We start from the raw sequence: 21,082 nt of genomic DNA, 5'->3' as shown, positions 1-21,082 counted from the left end.
CTAGTTTTGAGCTATTTATTGACCTAAGCTAAAGTAGCTCGCGAGCGGCGTAGCTTGTTACCACTGACTTCTACGCTTATACTCCACTTTTAGAACGGAGAAGTGTTAAGTTTGAATAAACCTAAAAAATAATTTACTTTATCACGAAAAGTATTTATTTATTAGAGTGTATGACCTTCTGTCAATAAGTATACCCGCATGGTTAGGCTTTGCTGATCGATCATTAAAAATAAACAAAATATTTAGACAAAGGTTAGGTATTTTACATGTGTTCCACTATGTTTGGTCCCAACATGTTTGGAGGATACCATTCTCATATGTTTGTCATCTGCTGTCATGAATGTTACATTATGTTGGGCACACTCATTTCGAGCCGAACCGCTCATAAACTACTCGATATCGGATCTATAAAGGTCTTAAAATAAGCCTAACTTTTTCAAGCTCAAGTAAAGCTTGCTAAACTATCGAGCCCAAGCTTGACCGTTGAATCGGAAGCTTGTTTAGGCTTGTTAAGCCTGGGGCATTTGTAGAATTGTAGGTTTTACCTATTTGGCTATTTTAGACTTTTATATGTTGATTTCATGCTGTACATCTAAGTTCAATATACTACACGAGTACGGGCTTAGGCTCGCTTAAGGTTCATCTAAGTTCAAAACATATAAATTGAATAATAAAACGTATATAAATAAATTAATAAATATGAAACCACGAATTTAGTCAAACCACAAAAACAAAAACCACCGTTCTCTCTTAACGTACATAATAAACGAACCAAGCATACAAACCAAAGTTTAAAAAAACACTTTATATAATCCCATCTGGCCATCTCCCTGTTCCTGTATAATATTCGACAGCCTCTTTTTCTCTCGTTGGCCTTCACTCGTCGATCCCCAAAAGCTTTCTTTCAGGTAAATCGAATCTTCATTTCATTTCATTTCATTTCAATCAATTATACATACTAGCAATTTACTCTCAGTTTATTGTTAATCAGCCATCAGATCTCCCTTATTGTTGCTAATCATCGTACAATTGAAGTTAGGTTACAATTTCTTCTTCCGAAATTAGGTTATATATATGATCCGTATGCTAGATCTACTGCGTAGGTTATTGTTTGTTTGAACTTGTGCTCTTGTAGAGCGGTTATTGATTGAAACTAGATCGTAGCTTTAAGATCCGTTAGGTTTTGTTCATTTGGTGAGGAAATGAAATGATAGGTTTTATTCAAATCCCATCGGTTGCGGTTAGATTGATTTCCTGCTAATATAGTGTTATCATGAACAATTGACTTGTGTGTTCATATGTTAAGAAATTTATTTTGTGATTTTAAGTTTTGAATTCTGCTAATGTAAATATACGGAGTTGTTGAACACTTGAACTCGCCAGGCGCTAGTCGGCCGGTGGGGCGCCGACTAGCGATTAATCGGGATTAGTTAGACTGGAATTTTTATATGTAGTTTTCAGTTATATAGACACACACATTTTTCTATGCTGTCTATGCTCTATATCACCGATATATCGGAAATCGGTTCCTTGGTAAAATATTGGTCAGAATACCGGTACTGATAATATCGGCGATATTGACCGATATATCACCGATATTCCCGTTGTAAGTCTTAATTATCAGTTTTTAATGATCAATGTTAGTGCTTTTAGTCTTAATCAGTTCCAACTTGCTACGATTGTTAGTGTTTTGCAAGTTTCAAAAGGTTAATTTGTTAATGGTAGGAGAGTGTAATGAATTATTAGTGTTAAATTGCTATATATATGTATTTTAGGCGATATTAAAATTACCGATATCCCACCAATATCTCACCGTGATAACCGATATCTCAAACATCGGTACTGGACCGATATCCGATATTTTTCCGCATTAACTGCTTAGACATTTTTACATGTAATTTACAGAATTTGGCCGGCGATTTGGTCACTAGGGGTGATTTGGTCCGACTAGACCCAATTAGGGGTGATTTGACCAATTAGCTAAAAATTAGTTAGTTGACATCTGGCTATTGACTAGTCGGCGATTTTTGTGATTTTCCCAACACTGTATATATATGATTGTTTTTAATGTGGCAATCTGTTTAGTTTGGATCTAAATACAGCTAACAATAACTTTTGTAAGTAATATACTATTGTGTTGCTTTTGCATATGCTGAATATCATCCTCAGATCCGATATATTTAAATACCGTCTGTTAATTATTTGTTTTACAATTTGGTTTTCTTGTTGCAGCATGATACAAATTTTAGTTATTTATAATTTTATTTCAACTGGCTTGATTTGTAGGGATCTTCACCAGCAAAGAATGGGGCTAACATTCACCAAACTCTTTAGCCGGCTCTTTGCCAAGAAAGAGATGCGAATCTTGATGGTTGGTCTCGATGCAGCTGGTAAGACCACCATTTTGTACAAGCTCAAGCTTGGTGAGATCGTGACAACAATTCCTACCATTGGTATGTCATTTCTTTCATAGATCAGTTAGAAATGCATGTAACATTATCTATCTATTGAATTTGAATTGAATAAACCCTTTGTGCATAAATTTTGATCTGAATGTTTATGTTTGTTATGCTGCATCTCTATTAGCGTCAGGATCATCTTGTATGAGTTATTGATAACTTTTAAAGACTTGTTTAATCATCCTGATGTGCTGGAATTGTTTTAGTTGTTATTGTGTTCTGCTGTTGAATCAGAGTTTTGCCATTGGCCTGATATGCTGAAATCATTTATTTCCTGTCATTAATAAATAATACTAATTTTTATGGGGATCAGGATAGTAGAGTTTTTTCCAAATAATTTTATGCATATTTTAATGAGAAACTTGGAATACTATTAGTCTATTACTATTATTGTTCATAGTATTTTATTAGTTATGACTCGACGTTATTATATAGTAGATATATGGTTTTACTTAGTAAAGACTAGGATGTAAGTTCCATTTAGAGGACGAACTTTTGGTACACTTTTGATCTATAATAGGCCATAAAACAACATAATAGTTATAGTTGTGGGAAATAGTTCATTAATTTTAGATACTTTATTATCTCAGTTTTGTATAAAGTGTAACCTGATGTTTCTCACCAGTGATACATGTGGTTCTTTGCAGGGTTTAACGTGGAGACTGTGGAGTACAAAAACATCAGCTTCACAGTCTGGGATGTTGGGGGCCAAGACAAGGTAGGAATATTGTTTGACTTTTGAGTTAGGTTTGAGTTCATGGATGCTTATCTTTATAAGAGTCATATTTATAAATTGATATATGTGCAGATTCGTCCATTATGGAGGCACTACTTCCAGAACACACAAGGTCTTATCTTTGTGGTTGATAGCAACGACAGAGATAGAGTTGTTGAGGCAAGAGATGAGTTGCACAGGATGTTGAACGAGGTAATTTTATTATTATTATTATTATTATTATTGGCTTTGGATATGGTAAGTTGTTATAAGTTGGCTTTAACTTATGTGGCAAATCATATATGAACTTTTCAAAGCATCTTGCAAGTACTTTTTGATACTTTACTACTAGATGATTAGATTTCTTTACAATTTTAATTACAGGATGAGCTTCGAGATGCAGTCTTGCTTGTATTTGCTAACAAACAAGATCTTCCAAATGCAATGAATGCTGCTGAGATCACTGATAAGCTTGGCCTCCATTCCCTCCGACAACGCCACTGGTAATGACATTGGTTGTTTTTGCAATCATAATAGAAGTAACTAGTAATTTATATAATTAAAAAATGGACAAAAATGCGTTTGTTACTTAATTACATACAGTTCGTCCATCATATATTAAACTCATTGGCGGTGGTTGGGTTGTTTACAGGTACATCCAGAGCACTTGCGCAACTTCAGGGGAAGGACTTTACGAGGGTCTCGATTGGCTTTCAAACAACATCGCTAACAAAGTACGTAAATAGACACTAATTGTTTTTCTGTCGTCTTTTATCTTGTTATTTATAATTTATTTGTAACAGGCATAAACCGCATGTGGATCTTGGATGCTGCGAGGTTTTGCTCTACTCTGTGTGCCGAGATTTTGGTAGCAAACGTGTCTACTGATATAATGTTTGGTTGTATTTCAGTTACTTTTTAAAAGCTTTGTCTAAAGTTTGTAAGAGAGTTAATTTGATTGTTTTGTTATATGATGATGTTTAGATATTAATTTTGTTCTGCGTTCTTGGGAGTCCAGTTTTGATGGTTTTTAGGTCAAACTGTAAGCAAATAGCTTTTGACCATTTTAAACTAATAATTACACTATTGAAGATTAAACCATACCAACCCAAAGCGTTGCTACTCGATTGGTTTCGGTTTGGTTTCAGAGTTTGTACCATACCAACTTATAATAATTAGAGGTTTGGTTTTTCCTAGCCCTTTCTCTAACGAGTTTCGATTATAAACCAAACTGGTTAGTATGGTTTTAAATTTTCTAATTACTAATTAGACCGGTCAAATTTTTTAAAAAAGCGGACCTTGGTTTTGAACTGCTGACTGCTCATGATAGTTTTTACAGTTTCAAATCGAACCTAGAACACCGCTACCTGTACTATCTGCCGTGATCTCAAATTATGGATGACCCGAGGAACCACATCAACTCAGAACATGAATACGCTGGCTGATTGAAGAACCACATCAACATCGAGGCTACATGATAGCTCAAGTACCAATTGTAGTAATTGTAACTTGTTTGCCCCTCTCAAAACTGGTCTTAAAGTGGAACTAGTGTTGTAGAACTCGCTAGACGCTATTCGGGTGGTGGGGTAGAGTCTAGTGATTAATCAGGATTTATATGTAATTTTTCAAACACACGTGCTTGTGTACACACAAAATCTTAAATATAAAATTTTTAAATTTCACTGATTCTGATCAAACAGAGATTAATCAGTGACTGGACGACGATTAGGCGCGATTTTTATAATCATTAACCCACATAGCATTAGAATCCAGTAAGTTAATTATATGTTCTAGAGTTTGATGTACCTCCTTATATCTGCAACTTACAACTGTTCTAAGATAAAAAACAATTTACTAATTATAAATTATAATATTTGGGAATATCGGATGTAAACATATCTTTTAACCGTTTAATTGAAAGAATATTAAATAATTATTCTGAGAAAAGCACATCTTAGAATGCCATAAAGCTCTTTTAATATTAACTTTAACACACCTGGCTTCCATGAAGGCAATATACTACTTTGACTTATAGTCAACCTTACCGAACACAAATATGCTTCCATCATTTTCTAAATTTTATTAGTTTACGAAACCAGCCCCTCATCAAAATTATTTCTATCTTTTGTTCTTGAAACATCGTATATTAACTTGTAATATGCGTATCTAGGGGTGCAAGAAACCTATAAAACAATCCGAAACAAAAAAAATTAACTGAAAGTACCGAACCGTGTCATAAAACCGGCAGTCTGTTTTGGTTTGAATGTAATAAAAACTGAAAAACCGAACCGAATTTAGATTTTTATTTTTTAATATTTTATTTTAAGTAATTTATAAGAATTTAATAAATACGCACTTAAAATATTTTTGTCCAAAATGTAGAATAGTCAATTAGTTAATAATTAACAAAAGTAATTAATTTAGGGGTGGCAAATAGGTTGGGTCGAAACGGGTCAGGGTCGAAATGGGTTAACTAAAAAAATGGTTGTTTTGGTTCGGGTCGGAACGGGTTAGGGTCAAAAGGAACGGGTCCGGGTCGGAATGGGTCAAGGTTGGAACGGGTCAAAACGGGTCGGATCGGCTTTTTTTTTTTGAAGAGGGTAAAGGCGCAAATGTTTTAGTTTTTTTTACATTTTTCGTTTTTTATTTATATTTTGAGTTATGATTTTTTTATTAATTTTTTTAAAATATTTTTGGGAGGGGTTTTTATTAACAATAAAAATTAATAAAAACCCCTCTCAAAAAAATTCAAAAAAATTAATAAAAAAATCATAACTCAAAATATAAATAAAAAACGAAAAATGTAAAAAAACTAAAATGTTTGCGTCGTTGTCCTCATTCTTAAAAAAAAAAAACCGAGAAATGAACTGAAACCAAAAGCCGACAGAAACGAAACATAAACAAAAAATGAACCGAATTAATCAAAACTGAAAAAATCAATCTAAACGAAACTAAAAACTGAAACAAAACAGAAATGAAACTGAAAAAACAGACAACAACGAAACAAAAAGCCGAAAACGAATCCGAAACCGACCAAAAACAAACAAAAGAAACCGAAACCCAACCCGTCCAGTGCTCCGAAACCGACCAAAAAGAAACAAAGGATACCGAAACCCAACCCGTTCAGTGCGAAAGCTCGTGTCGGCTCGAAACCTAAACCGAACTCATTCCAATCCAAAACCCGTTTTAACTCGAGCTTGCCACATTTCCTTAAGACACTAACCCAAATGGACCCATTTATTCAAATTTGTCGACCCATTTTGACCCGAAAATAAGGTGGAATTTTAAGTGACCCGTTTTGACCCATCTTATTAAAATCTATGACCCAAATCAACCAATATGATTTTTAAAACAACCCAAATTGACCCATTTAAATGGTTTGGGTCAAGATTGCCACCCCTAGTAATTATACATAAATTCATTACTTTCAGCCTAAAATTTTGAAGCTCAAATGACAAAACCGAAATTGACCAAAAAAACCAAAACCGAATGCTTTTAAAAATCTAAAAACTGCACCGAACTAATACACCCCTATCTTAAACGACCAACGTGCCTCCCCTTCATACCAAACAACACAAACCGCAATTATATATATATATATATATTAAAAGACATGGTAGTTATCTCACATTATGTAACTATTTATGAAATAATTAATATATTAACCATTTGCTTCTTGACATGTCAATTTATTTTTTTATTTCTATAACTAACTTTTGAATTAGACATATTTTATTTTTCTCATGCATATTTTAATACATTATGTATATCTGTGGTTAATAAACAAGTTTTGATTCCTAATATAGCATTGCAAACACTTATTTTTATTTACGTTTCAACACAAGTTTCGTTTAAAACCGACGTACGTCAAATATTATATACTTTTAATTTTTTTCCGCAACTTAATGCTACTCTAAATTTGAATACAAACGACAATATATGCTTTGATATAAATCTGATTCAATACCGACCTCATGCAATGCATGACCAAAACAAGTGTGTCAATATAATATATTTTTGTTTTCTTTGCAACAACTTAGATTTTTACAGAGACAACCTTATGCTTTGATGCAATTTTTTTTATTAAAAACGCGTGAACAAACTTTATTAACTTTATATTTTATTAACGCCGACATTGCGATTCATGGATTAACGTGTATCAACACTCCCGTCGTCGGGGATTATTTACTAGTTATAATAAAAAAGTAAACGACAAGAACTAATAATGAAATAAATCTTGAGTTAGAGGAATAGTTATGTAAATTGCCCATTCTCACTACTCGTTCTTCTGAGAGCCACCCACATTTAATCTCTCTTAACAACAACTTACTGATTATTGTTGAAGCTGACTCAATCTCCTTCGAATTTCGAGCTAAATGAGGATTCTTATTATTATTATTATTGCTCGAAAGATCGGATTTGATTTAGTTGAAGATATGTGTGTATTTGTAGTAGTGTTTAAATGCTTCCTTCCTTTGTGATCTAATAATAATAATACTTTGTGATGGGGATTTGTTGGAGCGTTCAGATTAAATCCGTTTCCACAGGTAATAATAAATAAAAATATTTTCTTATTATTCATTACCTGCAAACGCCCGAGCTCCTCGTTTTGACCTCTTTTTCTTAAGCGACTTGTTTTTTCGAGCTTGAGCTCGGGCCGGGCTCGATTATTAAGTTGTTATTATTATTATAAATTGGATGATTGCAGAGTACTCACTGGTATAGTGAGCTACTAGTGAGAGGCACCTCACTATCACCAAGGGATGGATGACCCTAGCTTGCTAGTTCGAGTCCTGATCTCACCTGGTTGCTGTTGGGTCGGGTTTTATCCGGGGAATCCCTCAATAGGTGGACCGCTAGGGGCTCCGTTAGTCCGGAATCGTGGCTGGCTCGGGCTACCTTTAGCCAATGGGGGCCGCGTACGGAGTACCCGGCGTTACTTAGTAGGTCGTTAAAAAAAAATATTATTATTATTATTATTTTTATATTTTGGGGAAACCTTAAACAAGTCAAAGCTCGGATCGCTTTGAATTACAAGAGAGCTTGAGCTCAGCTTATTTCGAACTGTTTTTATAAATACTTAAGCAAGTTGTTTTTTCAAACTCGAGTTTGGCTCGTTTAATGTTTATTTATTAATTAGTTTATGTACAGTTTTATTTCTGTTTTTATATATTTTAAGAAAACCTTCTAACAATTTGTGTAAGCCTGGCTCAAGCTCGTGTGCAATACCTTAAACGAGCCAAAGCTTGGCTCGAGCTCAGCTCATTTTTAGCTCTTTTTCTAAAGCTCGAGTTTGGCTTGTTTTTTCAAGCTTGGACTCAGCTTGTTTATTATTTATTAACTAATTTAAATACAGTCTTTATTATTTTTTATATATTTTGAGAAAACCTTAAACAAGCCAAAGCTCGGCTCAAGCTTGTGTACAGTACCTTATTAGACGAGCCAAAGCTCGGCTCGAGCTCGGTTGTGTAGTGCGAAATTAATACACAGGTATCAACCTCAGGATCTTTATTCAAGGTTTAGGCTCGGCTCGTGTCGAGCTTTTTATCGATCTGATCTCAAGTAGCTCGTGAGCAGTTTTGCAGTTAATATTGGCGATATGTCGGTTATCGGTCCCCAAGCAAAATATGGTAATATTGACCGAGGTTCAACCGATATTGACCGGCATTTTGGATGTCTTGGTTGATGTGGACTCGGAGGAAGATTTCATGGGTTACGATTAGATCATGTTTCAAATATTGACACTTTTGAGTTTTGACTTTTGATATCACTATTAATATTATATATGTTTCGTTATTATGCATGTGTATATATAAATTCTGCATGATATTAAAATTACCGATATCCCACTGCGATAACCGATATCTCAAAAATTCGATTTTTTACCGCATTAACTGCATAGGTGAGCAGCGAGGCTCGTTTGCTCTCCTACTTATCAATTTCTATTAATTTACTCACCCAACAAACTAATTGTGTATATACAGGTTATATATCTAAAGCTGGAGAAAAGAATGGAGGTAGTAATTTAAGTAGCAAGGTATCAAGTGGTTCTCAAACACAGACGCCTCGAAGTGAAGGTGAAATATTGCAGTCATCTAATATAAAAAGCTTCACTTACAGCGAGCTTAAAAACGCCACTAGAAACTTTCGTCCGGGTAGTGTTCTTGGGGAAGGTGGGTTCGGTTCGGTATTTAAAGGGTGGGTCGATGAGCATTCGCTTGCGGCTTCAAAGCCTGGAGTTGGTATTGTGATTGCTGTGAAAAGGCTAAATCAAGAAGGCTTTCAGGGTCACAAGGAGTGGTTGGTTAGTTCTATTCACTTTCTTGATATCATCTATTCGATTTTCTGAAGTTTATATCAACGCAATCTGCTTAGATTATTCAATTTTATGCACCAAAACACCAAAATCTCCGATGAAGACATCAAAATGTTGTAATCTTTTGGTGTAACATTACAACAAAGTTGGTGTAATGTAAAACCATTCATTAGACCAAGTGTTCATAGTTTACCTATATCAAGTATTCAACATAAAAAACATAATATTAATACAAAAATATAGTATGAAAAAAATTCTTTTTGAGACCTTTTATATGAGCATGGTTTATATTTTTATTATTATTGCTTATTAGGATGTTGATTAAATTAATTTTAATAAATATAAGTTCAAAGTAAAAGCATTTCTTAGTAATTTTGTGAATACAAGAGTTTACTTGTAACAAAGTAATGTGTGAAACTAAATTATCTAGGTAAAATCTGTTGCATACATTGGAGTCGAAATAGATTTGGTGTAAGTGTATTATTTGAATATGCTTTTACACCAAAACACTGTTAATGTTTGATGTTGATGCATAAGTTGGAGATGCTTAGTGATTATTGACTTACATTGTAGAATCCTTGACAAAAATTATGCGGAAAGGCAGAGGAGGGTAGTTTGGTCTTTTTGAAACAATAAAATTTAACTAGAGGTGGATATTCACAAATTGGAGAGCTAGACAAGAAGGGTATAATATGTAGGTTAACTTATTACAATAGAAGAACTGGAAAGTTTAGGCAAAATAAACTTGTATTATCCAATCATTGTTCAATATCTTCAAATATGTCATTGTTTTGGTGACATTATTTAGCTTCTCATCAAATGAATATTGGGCTTGTGCAGGCGGAAATAAATTATCTTGGACAATTACGCCATCCTAATCTTGTGAAATTACTTGGTTATTGCTTAGAAGATGATCATAGGCTTTTGGCATACGAGTTTATGCCAAAGGGTAGCATGGAGAATCATCTATTCAGGAGTAAGTTAACAATGTTTCTTGTTTCTATACATGTCTTTTACTTTACATTTGAAAGTGGCGTTTGTGACCCATTTAGTTATGATTTATGAATGGGTCAATTTGGGATGTGTTTATCTTTAAAATATTAAAATAAAAAGGGTCAAAGTCAAACTGCACGAAAGAGGAACGGGGCTTCATTTTTCCTGATTTATATGACCAAGTTTAAACTTTCAAAATAGGCTCAATATAGAAACGCAGTTACATTTTATTACAGTTTTTAGCAACCAGTCTTATTTTAACCAATCTAGCCAATAACCGATTGATGTGACACTTGTTGTGACTTGACTCCATGTCAGCCACATCAGCTGTCACATATGCAAGAAATGCTTATGAGAAGATAAACAAAGGATAAATTTGTTAGTTTAAAAAAACGATTTTGTTAAAATAATCATTAAATTTCGTGTAAGATGCTGCATGACTGATACATACATAAGAATGACAAGCGAGATTCCAGATCAATATTGGCAGATCAGCCAAAGAAGTGACTGCTACTGGTTAAACATGTCCATCGTTGCTACAACCGGTAATAAAGCGTAACATGGTTGCTAAAATCAGTAATAATTTGCAAGTTGGTTTTTAAAATCATTAATAAATTGTAAGTTGGTTGCTATTTCGTGCATAGTTTAAAGTTTGTTGCTAAAAGACCCATCTTGCCCCCTGCAAGAGGGAGTTTGGCTAAGCGTATTTAACTCCAAATGTGCTTATTTACTTATAGCTTTTTCAAAAGTAGTTTTTAAAAAAATGTTTGGATTAGCTTATGTGGTTGGAAAAACCAAAAAGGACATTTTTATATATTTGCTAGTTTTACAGATAATGGAATGATGGGTATATTTGTAATTTGGTATTCCAAAAGCAAAAAGCAAAACAAAAGGCTTGGATTTCTTGCGTCTGATAAACAACTTTTTAATCAATAACAAAAAGCAAAAACAAAAAGTGCTTTTGTGATACCCAAACATACTTGTTTGCTTATTTGCTTTTTGAAAAACAAATAAGCAAATAAGCAAGTTTTAAAAGCTAAGCCAAACATGCCCTAAATCTCCAAATAAAATTTAATATCATATCACTCAAATGTGAATAAACAGGAGGTTCTTTCTTCCAACCACTTTCATGGCAACTTCGCATGAAAGTTGCTCTTGGTGCTGCAAGGGGTCTCGCCTTTCTTCACAATGCTGAAACAATGGTCATATATCGGGACTTCAAGACTTCAAATATACTTCTTGATTCAGTATGTCTATTTTAATGAATCTTTAAATCTTACTCATTTAAGACCTATAAGTTATTAGAAAGCACGATGATGTGGTTATGTGTATTGTTTTTGTTAATATGATTAACAGAATTTCAATGCAAAACTATCTGATTTCGGAATGGCAAGAGATGGGCCCACTGGTGATAAAAGCCATGTTTCTACTAGGGTTATGGGAACGTATGGATATGCTGCTCCTGAATATCTATCCACAGGTATGTTTTTACTGGGATTTAATTTTCCTTGTACATTTAACAAGTTTGTTTTACGTATAGGTACCAATTTGACCCGTTTTCTTACTAAAACGTTGTGTCTTTAGCTCAAATTCATCAACTACAAAAAGTAGCCAAATGGGAACGGGTTGATTTAGGGGTGTGCATGAGGTGTTTTGGGCTCAAACCGAACCAAAAACCGAAATTTCAATTTTTTGAGTTTTGTTGTTTGGGTTTGAAAATTTTTGGCCGAGAAAAATTTGGCCCAAAATAATGAATTTGGGTCACTATATATTAAATTCTTATTAATTACGTAAAATTCAAAATGAAATTCTATGAATTGCGTTCGTTCGCTTTTTGATACATGCAAAACTGAAACCGAACCGAAAGTTCGGTTTATCTGAAAATGTAATACCAAACTGTCATATTTTGTTTGGGGTTCAGTTATTTCAGTTTAATGCATCCCCCCAGGTTGGCAGGGGCGGATGTAGCTTGTTGGGAGGGGTAGCACCCGCTACCCCTCGACTTTTCCGGCGAAGTGCAATTTTTTTTTATATTTTTACGTTTTATATATCATGTTACCCCTGAAACTATATTACGCTACCCCTCCAAAAATTTTAAAAGCCCAAAACTCCACATTTCAAAGTTTTATTAAAAGCCCAAGATGATAAAAAGCCTACTAATTAACTGAAACTTAAAAGCCCAACTAAAATAACCAAGCGAATGCACGTATGAAATGTGTTATCAAGCGCCGTTACAAACGAAACGGGCAACCGGGCGCCCGCACGCGTCAAATGAGTAGCCAGGCGTAGTACATATACCAAACGGGTAATCCGTAGCCGGTACACTTGTAACGCGAAACCAAGCCCGCAACACAGGAAACGCGTAACCAGTCGCTTGTATGAGCGAAAAACATTACCGGGCGCTGGTGCACACCAAACGGGTATCCTAGGCCAACACGCGTGTAACGTGAAATAGGGTCCAGTACTCGCAAAATACCTAACTAGCCGCCGGTATGCGTGAAATGTGTTACTGGGTGCCTGAACTCATGAAACAAGTAAAAAAAAATTCTTATTGTGCGGTTACATTTTTGTTTTTCGTTACCCCTGAAATTATGTTATGAATCCGCCACTGCAGGTTGGTTTTGTCTGAAATGGGTCACACAAGTTGAAGTTGCCCATATCTATATTTAATGCAAAAATAAATAGATAAAACGTAAAATTATGGCGTTTTTCAACTACTATACTTTATACTCTCGCCCTCAATGGTATATTCAATTATTCTTTTCTTTTCGGTTCATGTTTGACAATTTTTATTTATATATATATTCATAAAGGTCACTTAACCGCAAAGAGTGACATCTACAGCTTTGGAGTGGTTCTACTTGAAATCTTATCAGGCAAAAAAGCAATAGACAAAAACCGACCACCTGGTGAACAAAACCTAGTCGAGTGGGCCATACCGTGTCTAACCAACAAAAGAAGAATCTTTCGAGTTCTTGACCCACGAATCGAGGGTCAATATTCACTTGGGTGTGCCCTCAAAGTAGCCAACCTTGCACTTCAGTGTCTATATATGGAACCCAAAATGAGACCAAGTATGGATGAGGTGGTGGCCGCATTAGAACAACTTCAAGATGATGAAAAACGTGAGCGTAAGGACCCACATGTGGAGCCCACAACTACTAATAAAGCAAGGTCATGTGGGCACAAAGTCGGGAGCAAGATGGTTGCTTATCCCAGACCTTCGGCCTCCCTTCGTGCTTAAGCACATGTCAACGAGTGTACTTGGTATATAGTTGTGTTTATCTTGTTGTATTGCTATGCTATGTGTTTTGCAAGTTGTTTGTATGGGTTTAGAGAATATGTTTTTATCTTTTACTAGAAACACTAATTAATTTTGGTGATTATGCTTTAAGTTAATCAACTTGGATAGCTTTGGATACATATGTGGATTGTAGATCCAAGACAATATATATAAATGGGAATCAATATTGTTAAAAGTCTCATAATAATAATTTTCTTTTGTTCATCTTAACTTAGAAATACATGTTAAAACTTTACTTGCTAAAAAAACTAGTGAACCATAACACAAAGGATTAGTAACTCTTTTAAAGTAAAAGTTACGCCATTAAAAGCCAGTGACAAAAAACTGTGTCATGGAAAACTTAGCAAACTAGGAACTCCCTGACACTAAAAGGTGTGGGACCAAGGCATGGTACCGTTACATGTGGTTCACTCGCAAGGAGAAGGCGACGGCGTTAATAAGGCATTAGTTATGGTCTAGCTATCTGTTTGAGCATATGGAGTTTTATAGTTTAGTAGACAATTGAGGATGAGAAAAGAACTGGAGCGTTCTTGAAAAGCGCAACAAAAACTTGAATCAAAGAAAATTGAGATTGTGACTATCTCAAAGAGACACCACGATACAGAGTACCAAAAGATAAACAAACCAGAAATACTGTCCTTGGTTTATGAAAAATAAGCAAATGATCATAAAGTTAATCTGCTAACAGAGAAGCGGCATTTCTAGTTGCTTTATCAATTGTGTCCTCTTTATCGTAGTGTCGCCCCAGGATAATGACATTTCAAATTTGTATGATCAAATTCTATAATGCTTTTAAAGTTTTCAAAAACATCCTATTTTGGGGTTTAAATAACATCATCACAATCATTCAAGGAAAACAAATGATTATAGAGCTCTGTAAAAATCAAGTTCTATACTTCGAGCCAGTTCGTATTTTGCAATAAACCGACATATCCAGAAACAGAAACGAAATAAAAACATGTAATTTGTTAATAGTAAAACAAACCAGCAAACAAAGTTAAGTAACTACGCACTGGTGATATTAACTCAAAATTTCCAAGCCCAAATTAAGGCTGTAAACGAGTCGAGCCAGCTGAGTTCAAGCTCGACCTAAAAATTAAACGAGGCCCCTCTAACTCGAAATTAAATGAGGCTAAATTCAAGCCAACAAGCCAAGCCAAAAGTCGAGCCGAGCTTTGGCACAGTTACAAAAATGAGACAGATTGGGTCAGGTTGTTTGAAACCAAATTTTTTTAGCAAAATTTATTCGTGCATATATCTTGCGAGCTGCAAGCCGCAAGCTTTTCGAACAACCCTAGCCCAAATGACAACCGAAAACCAAAACAAATAACTCCCGAGTCAGCAGCATATAAAAACATTCAAATTTTATAAAGTCAAAAGCAACACATTAATCCAGGTTCACCAAACAAAATCCAAAACCATCGATAACATACAACAAAAATTCAAAATTAAGTTAACTTAAACCTCAGGCCTTCTGGTACACATACGTCAACCCGCACTTGCCACAATAATGCCTATCAAAGTGGTTCGCCATAAACGTCCCCGCCCCACACTCCGCATTCGGACACTCTTTCCTCAACCTCTGCACTTTACCTGCATCATCCACCTTATAATGTTTTAACTGGAATATACATAAAACTAAATAATATTGTTTTAACTGAAATATGCATTATATACAGCATTATATTGTGTTATACATAATCTTTTAACTGGAAAATACGTAAAACCAAATAATAATGTTTTAATTAAAATATACATTATACATATTATTATATTGTGTTATATATAATGCTTTAATTGAAATAAAGCATAAAACTAAATAATAACGCTTTAATAGAAATATACATTATATATAACATTATAATGTGTTATATATAATGCTTTATTTGAAAAACACATAAAGCTAAATAACAACGTTTTAATTGAAATATACATTATACATAACATTCTATTATGTTATATATAATGTTCTAAATTGAAATACACATAAAACAAACTAACAACATTTTAACTGAAATATACATTATAACATTATATTGTGTAAATTTGTAGATTTTATTTTTTATTTCAAGTAATTCATAAAAATTTAATAAATATGAAATAGTCTATCAGTTAACATATAATAAAAATATATGTTTAACTAAATTCATTATTTTCAGCTTCTAAACACAAATGCAACCAAAACCGAACAATTTCCAAAATCAAAAAACTAAAGTTTAGTTTTCGGTTTGGTTTTAGCCCAAAACCGCACTGAACCACACCACACCCCTACATTATATTATGTTATATGTATAACTTTTCAATTGAAAAACATAAAACTAAATAATAATGTTTCAATTAAAACACACATAAATAAAACTAAACATATATATACACACTTTACCTGCATCATCCACTTTATAAAACTGCAAGACAGACAGCTTCACCTTCTTATGCTTATGCTTAATCTTCTTTGGCTTGGTGTACGTCTTCTTCTTCCTCTTCTTCGCACCACCTCTAAGCCTCAGCACCAGGTGGAGCGTTGACTCCTTCTGGATGTTGTAGTCGGCCAACGTCCGCCCGTCTTCTAGCTGTTTTCCGGCGAAGATGAGCCGTTGCTGGTCCGGCGGGATGCCTTCCTTGTCCTGGATCTTGGCTTTGACATTGTCGATGGTGTCTGAGGACTCGACCTCGAGGGTTATGGTCTTGCCCGTTAGGGTTTTCACGAAGATCTGCATTTGGCTGCCGCTAGGGTTTTCGATTGAAGAGATGAAGGTGGTTTATAGAGTGTAGGGTATGGAGGTTTTTGGGCGTGGATAATAATGATATGTGTTATGGGTTCACTAAATGGGCTTCTAATTTTGAGAAAAATTTAAGAAGTGCACAAACAAACCGAGTATTTTTAAAAATAAAACTGGGTGAAAACTAGGGCTATTCAAAAAGTTCATGGTTTGTTCGAAAAAAAACTAGATTTTAAATTAGCTCAGCTCAATTTCTAAATGAGCCGAGCTCAAGCTAGGACCAGCTCGGCTCATTAGCTCGACTCATTGGCTCATTTATATTGAACCCTAAGTTTTAATATCTATATATAATAATAGCGTATATATATATATATATATATATATATATATATATATATATATTCACTCGATCCATATAACCTTATAAAAATGACAAAAATAAAACATATGAAGTAATAAATTCTCTAATTTATAAATTTTATATAATATGTATGTTAAAATTATAATTTTGTCTTTTATATAACAAAATTTGTAAAATAAAAAATAATAAAAATAATAATTAAATTTAAAAAAGTTTAAAAAAAAATTAAAGCCCAGACTGACGAGCTCGAGCCAGCTCGAGCACACCCTGACTCAACTCGACTCGGCTCGATTACAACCCTAGTGGAAACAGGTTTCAGGTGTGGTCAGCAAAAGTCAAAACTGGGTCGGGTCTTTGACCATGTTTTTTTTGGGTAGGGTCGGGTTTTGACCGAGTAAAGGTGAAACCGGTTTCAACGGGTCTGAGTTGAGTTTGATTCTAGGTATAGGGCTAGGGAGAAACGTAATACCAGATCGTACCCACAGGTCGAGTATGGGTTGGAACCGGTTGTGGGTAGGGTATTGATATTGGAGGTAATTGGGCTTTGAGTGTGGATAATAAATGGGTCATATTGTTTGATATGGGCTTTTAATCTTGATAAAAGAACCTCGGTTTTATAGAGAACAAATCATTTTTTTGGCAAATCACTTATAGCACGAACTAGATTGGGCCAAAAAAAATCACTAGTGTAAATGCGTTGAGCTAAGCCTTAGCTCTACTAAGCTCGAGTTCAACACGTTTCGAGCTTCATTTCTAATGCTCAAGCCCAGTTTATTTTCTATTTATCAGTTAACTCTTATATACTTTTATTAATTTTTGTATTTCTTACTATAATTTTATATATGTAATGATATATATTATGTAGTTATTATATCTTAATTTTTGCATACCATAACTATAAATAAATAAATGAATAGTAAACAAAAAATTATATAAGCATTAAAACTGTTTAGGTTTATGAGCTAGCTCGAACTTGAAAGGTGATGCTTGAGATTGAAAAAAGATTATTAAAATTGGTTTTTCCAATTTTAACTTTAAAATCGAGCTCGTTTAACTTTAAAATCGAGCTCGAGCCTAGCTGAGCTGCCTTGTTTAATTCCAAGCTCGAGCTCGAACCCACACCGGCTTGGTTCATAAACAGCCCTAGTTATATATATATATATATTGCATATGGTGCACGCAATTAAAACTAGCTAGCTAATTACTTATAACTTGTTGCAGGAAGCTTTTTGGCAATTACTGGTGAAGTATAAATCCGATCTCACAAGGCCCTTTGATGAAGATATGGTTTTCATCGGCAACATTGAATCGCAACTCCGCAATCTTGCCATAGGTGCGTATAACATTAACATTATGCACTTGATCAAGTTCCCCTTATGTTGAATTTATTGTCATTGATTTTGTGGTTTTGTGTGCAAAATAACAGAAGCGCTGAGATGTTATATATTATTAATCAACTATATTAATATCGATACAATTGAAAATAATTATAAATAGAACTTAATTAAATTATTATAATTAAAAAGAAAATTCTATTAAAAATGAGTATGATTACAAAGAAGCCTAATCAAGTTATATATCATACTCTACCTATTATAATAAAGTAAAATAAATGGTGATACTTGTCATGTTTTCGTTAATTCTCATAAATTTTTTCTCTCCAAAACTAATATACTCTAATATATATATAATAAATCAATAATTATTCACTTTCCTTTTACACTATATTTATATAATATCTATATATTTTTATAAATATAAATATTAACATATTATTTTACTATATATTTCAAAATAATTGAAGAATTCCAAAAATCAACAACAAATCATGTTTCTCAAATGAAAATTGTTTCGGGTTTTTTGTGGAAGTTAAATTTGATTTTATGGGTCAAAAGTTGGTAAATAGATTGTTTGGTACAAGTTAACTACATTTAGGTTAAAATTTGTTACGGGTCAAAAATGAAAATTTTGAGTATTTTTAAAAGTTTGAGAATGCAAAATAGATTTATCGTTAAATTTGTTATGAGTTCAAAGTGTTGACTTTAAAATATCAAAAATATTAAAGTTAGAATTTTAAACATGATTCGGGCAAGTTTATTTTTAAGGACATTTTTTGAAATAATCAAAAGGTTCAGGATTTGACAAATTGACTATTTTCCCCTCAACTATTAAAATTGAAGAAAAGATTGTGAACACTTTCGACATGTCACCCTCATGCTTATCAATGCTTCTAACTTTTATCAAATATGAAATATTTATGTCAACATTAATTTTTCCTTCAATGGTGATCAAAACGTTGTATGGGAAGCATGCATGCAATACTATGCTTAAATAAAACAAAATATTCACAAAATTGAATTGGTTAACATGCTATTTTTTATGTTGTCAAGAAGCCCTCTGAAATTATCAAAATCTTTTTTATGGTGTAGCTCAGAAAAGCATAGTTCTTGAAGAACATCCATTGCTACAATTTAATATCATACTTTCCTTTGATGAGTGGTAAATTGATAAATATATCAATAAAGATAACGCCTCTTTTGTATTTAGACTGAGTGGTTAGAACTACAATCGTATGAGAAGTCTTATTTTCGAAATTGGTTCATAACCAAAATTCTTTCAATTATACATATATGACACCGAGAATGAATTTTTCAATAGAAAGAAGCATTCTAGGGTATGATTTTGCAGGACATTTTTTATTAAGTTCATTTAAAAAAATCATTTTTTGATATAAATAAAATCAATTTATGTACACATTGTATATATATAAGCATAGATGTAATACATTTTTTTCATATATGTTATGTAATTATTTATTTTACTTATAATTTTATAATTTGAATTATCCCGTGTTTGACACGGGCTCTAAAACTAGTTATGATAATAAACCATAACTACTGTATTTTATATTCTTACACACTTATCTTGTTTCTTTCTCCTTTTTCTGTAGTGGGATAATTTATATGACTAGGTATTTAGCTAAGAAGATAATATCATGGTTCTATTATAGATTCTCTCTAAAAAATGACGGTTTTCACCGCATACTGATGCTTTCGTTATGTTGTTTATGCATAATCTTATAATCATGTATCACAGCTTAAAATCTCGACGTAATGGAATAAACAAGTGAATTGAATGGAATGGACAAAGGAATTAAATGAATCATTATCATTATATTATCTTGTTTAATTACCACGTAGGAATGAAATGAATAATCACTTTATTATTATTTTTTATTAAATAGTAAACTATACACGCATATATTTTGTCGGTTAATGAAACGGTAATAACATAATTACGATATAATAATAATTATTAATATTATTATAATTTAATAATAGTTATACTACAACAAAATAATAATTGTTGATAATTTTTCATTTCATTCCTTAAAAGAGTGAAAGAAAAAGCACATTTTATTAAGGAATGAAATGTTTTATATATGGAAGGAGTTTCATTTCTTAGTAATGATTCATTTCATTGATAAATGCAAACTAAATATGTTTTATTTTATTCCTTTGGAATGATCCATTCCACTTGGTCTATCATTACTTTATACCAAATACTATCCTAGTTTCATTTAAATAAAATAAGTAAATAAGAAGTCACATAATAATGAAAAACTTGTAAGATACTTGTATTATTAATATAATAAGGATTAAGGATAATTACAAAAGAAACTTATAAATGAAGGTTAAGCAAATCATATTTGCTAATTATTATAAAGATAAACCCTAACTATTATTATTATTGAAGAGGTATGTACCCGCCTCAACACCAAGCAAGGCGGGTCAACCCACAAGATAAAGACATTATGAAGGCACAAAGCCAAAACCCAGGCGCATCGCGCATACAAAACATGTTCAGGCATCATATGCTCGCGCATAACATATGCGCGCGGCGCATATCGCATGCTCTTGCACATCACATATGCTCGCGTGTCACATATGCGCGTGGCGCACCAGCGCGCGGCGCATATCACACGCTCGTGCATATCACACCTGCGCATGAAATATCTGCGCGTGAGAATAAAAAGAAGACTTCGCGCATCCTCAGGATGGGCGCATATCACACGTGCACATAATCAACCTCGTCCTTATCCAAATCAGGATCAGGGCAACCTTGATTGTGCACGTCAGACACTCTTCTAGAAGGCATCTTTTTAAGGAGTAAGAATATGCTGATGTTGACAGCTGCCAAATGAAAGGTCGACA

The 21,082-nt window shown here is 33.4% G+C and overlaps 3 protein-coding genes across 3 annotated transcripts; 2 read left to right on the top strand and 1 right to left on the bottom strand.

The window, feature by feature from the left end:
* Window positions 1-845: 845 nt before the first annotated feature.
* On the top strand, window positions 846-4,170 carry LOC143534085 (ADP-ribosylation factor 2). The gene is made up of 7 exons (XM_077028679.1): window positions 846-908; window positions 2,287-2,453; window positions 3,107-3,177; window positions 3,268-3,387; window positions 3,559-3,677; window positions 3,827-3,908; window positions 3,978-4,170. Exons 2-7 carry the CDS (start codon window positions 2,306-2,308, stop codon window positions 3,981-3,983), a joined length of 546 nt encoding a protein of 181 aa, XP_076884794.1. The 5' UTR covers window positions 846-908; window positions 2,287-2,305; the 3' UTR covers window positions 3,984-4,170.
* Window positions 4,171-7,633: 3,463 nt separating this feature from the next.
* On the top strand, window positions 7,634-13,785 carry LOC143534072 (putative serine/threonine-protein kinase PBL10). Its single transcript, XM_077028668.1, has 6 exons — window positions 7,634-7,721; window positions 9,159-9,478; window positions 10,331-10,466; window positions 11,588-11,730; window positions 11,840-11,963; window positions 13,297-13,785. The coding sequence occupies exons 1-6, from the start codon at window positions 7,679-7,681 to the stop codon at window positions 13,725-13,727; spliced, it is 1,197 nt and encodes a 398-aa protein (XP_076884783.1). The 5' UTR covers window positions 7,634-7,678; the 3' UTR covers window positions 13,728-13,785.
* A 1,421-nt stretch (window positions 13,786-15,206) lies between these two features.
* Window positions 15,207-16,542, bottom strand: LOC143534071 (ubiquitin-ribosomal protein eS31 fusion protein-like). The gene is made up of 2 exons (XM_077028667.1): window positions 16,184-16,542; window positions 15,207-15,393 (listed from the first exon to the last, which is right to left on the bottom strand). Exons 1-2 carry the CDS (start codon window positions 16,502-16,504, stop codon window positions 15,253-15,255), a joined length of 462 nt encoding a protein of 153 aa, XP_076884782.1. The 5' UTR covers window positions 16,505-16,542; the 3' UTR covers window positions 15,207-15,252.
* Window positions 16,543-21,082: the final 4,540 nt, after the last annotated feature.

This window comes from Bidens hawaiensis, unplaced genomic scaffold (assembly GCF_021521415.1).
Source record: "Bidens hawaiensis isolate Kalapana, Puna unplaced genomic scaffold, B.hawaiensis_p1.1 tig00010056_1, whole genome shotgun sequence".
NCBI lineage: Eukaryota > Viridiplantae > Streptophyta > Magnoliopsida > Asterales > Asteraceae > Bidens > Bidens hawaiensis.
Note: the sequence above shows the minus strand (reverse complement) of the source record. Positions and strands in the feature narration are given on the sequence as shown.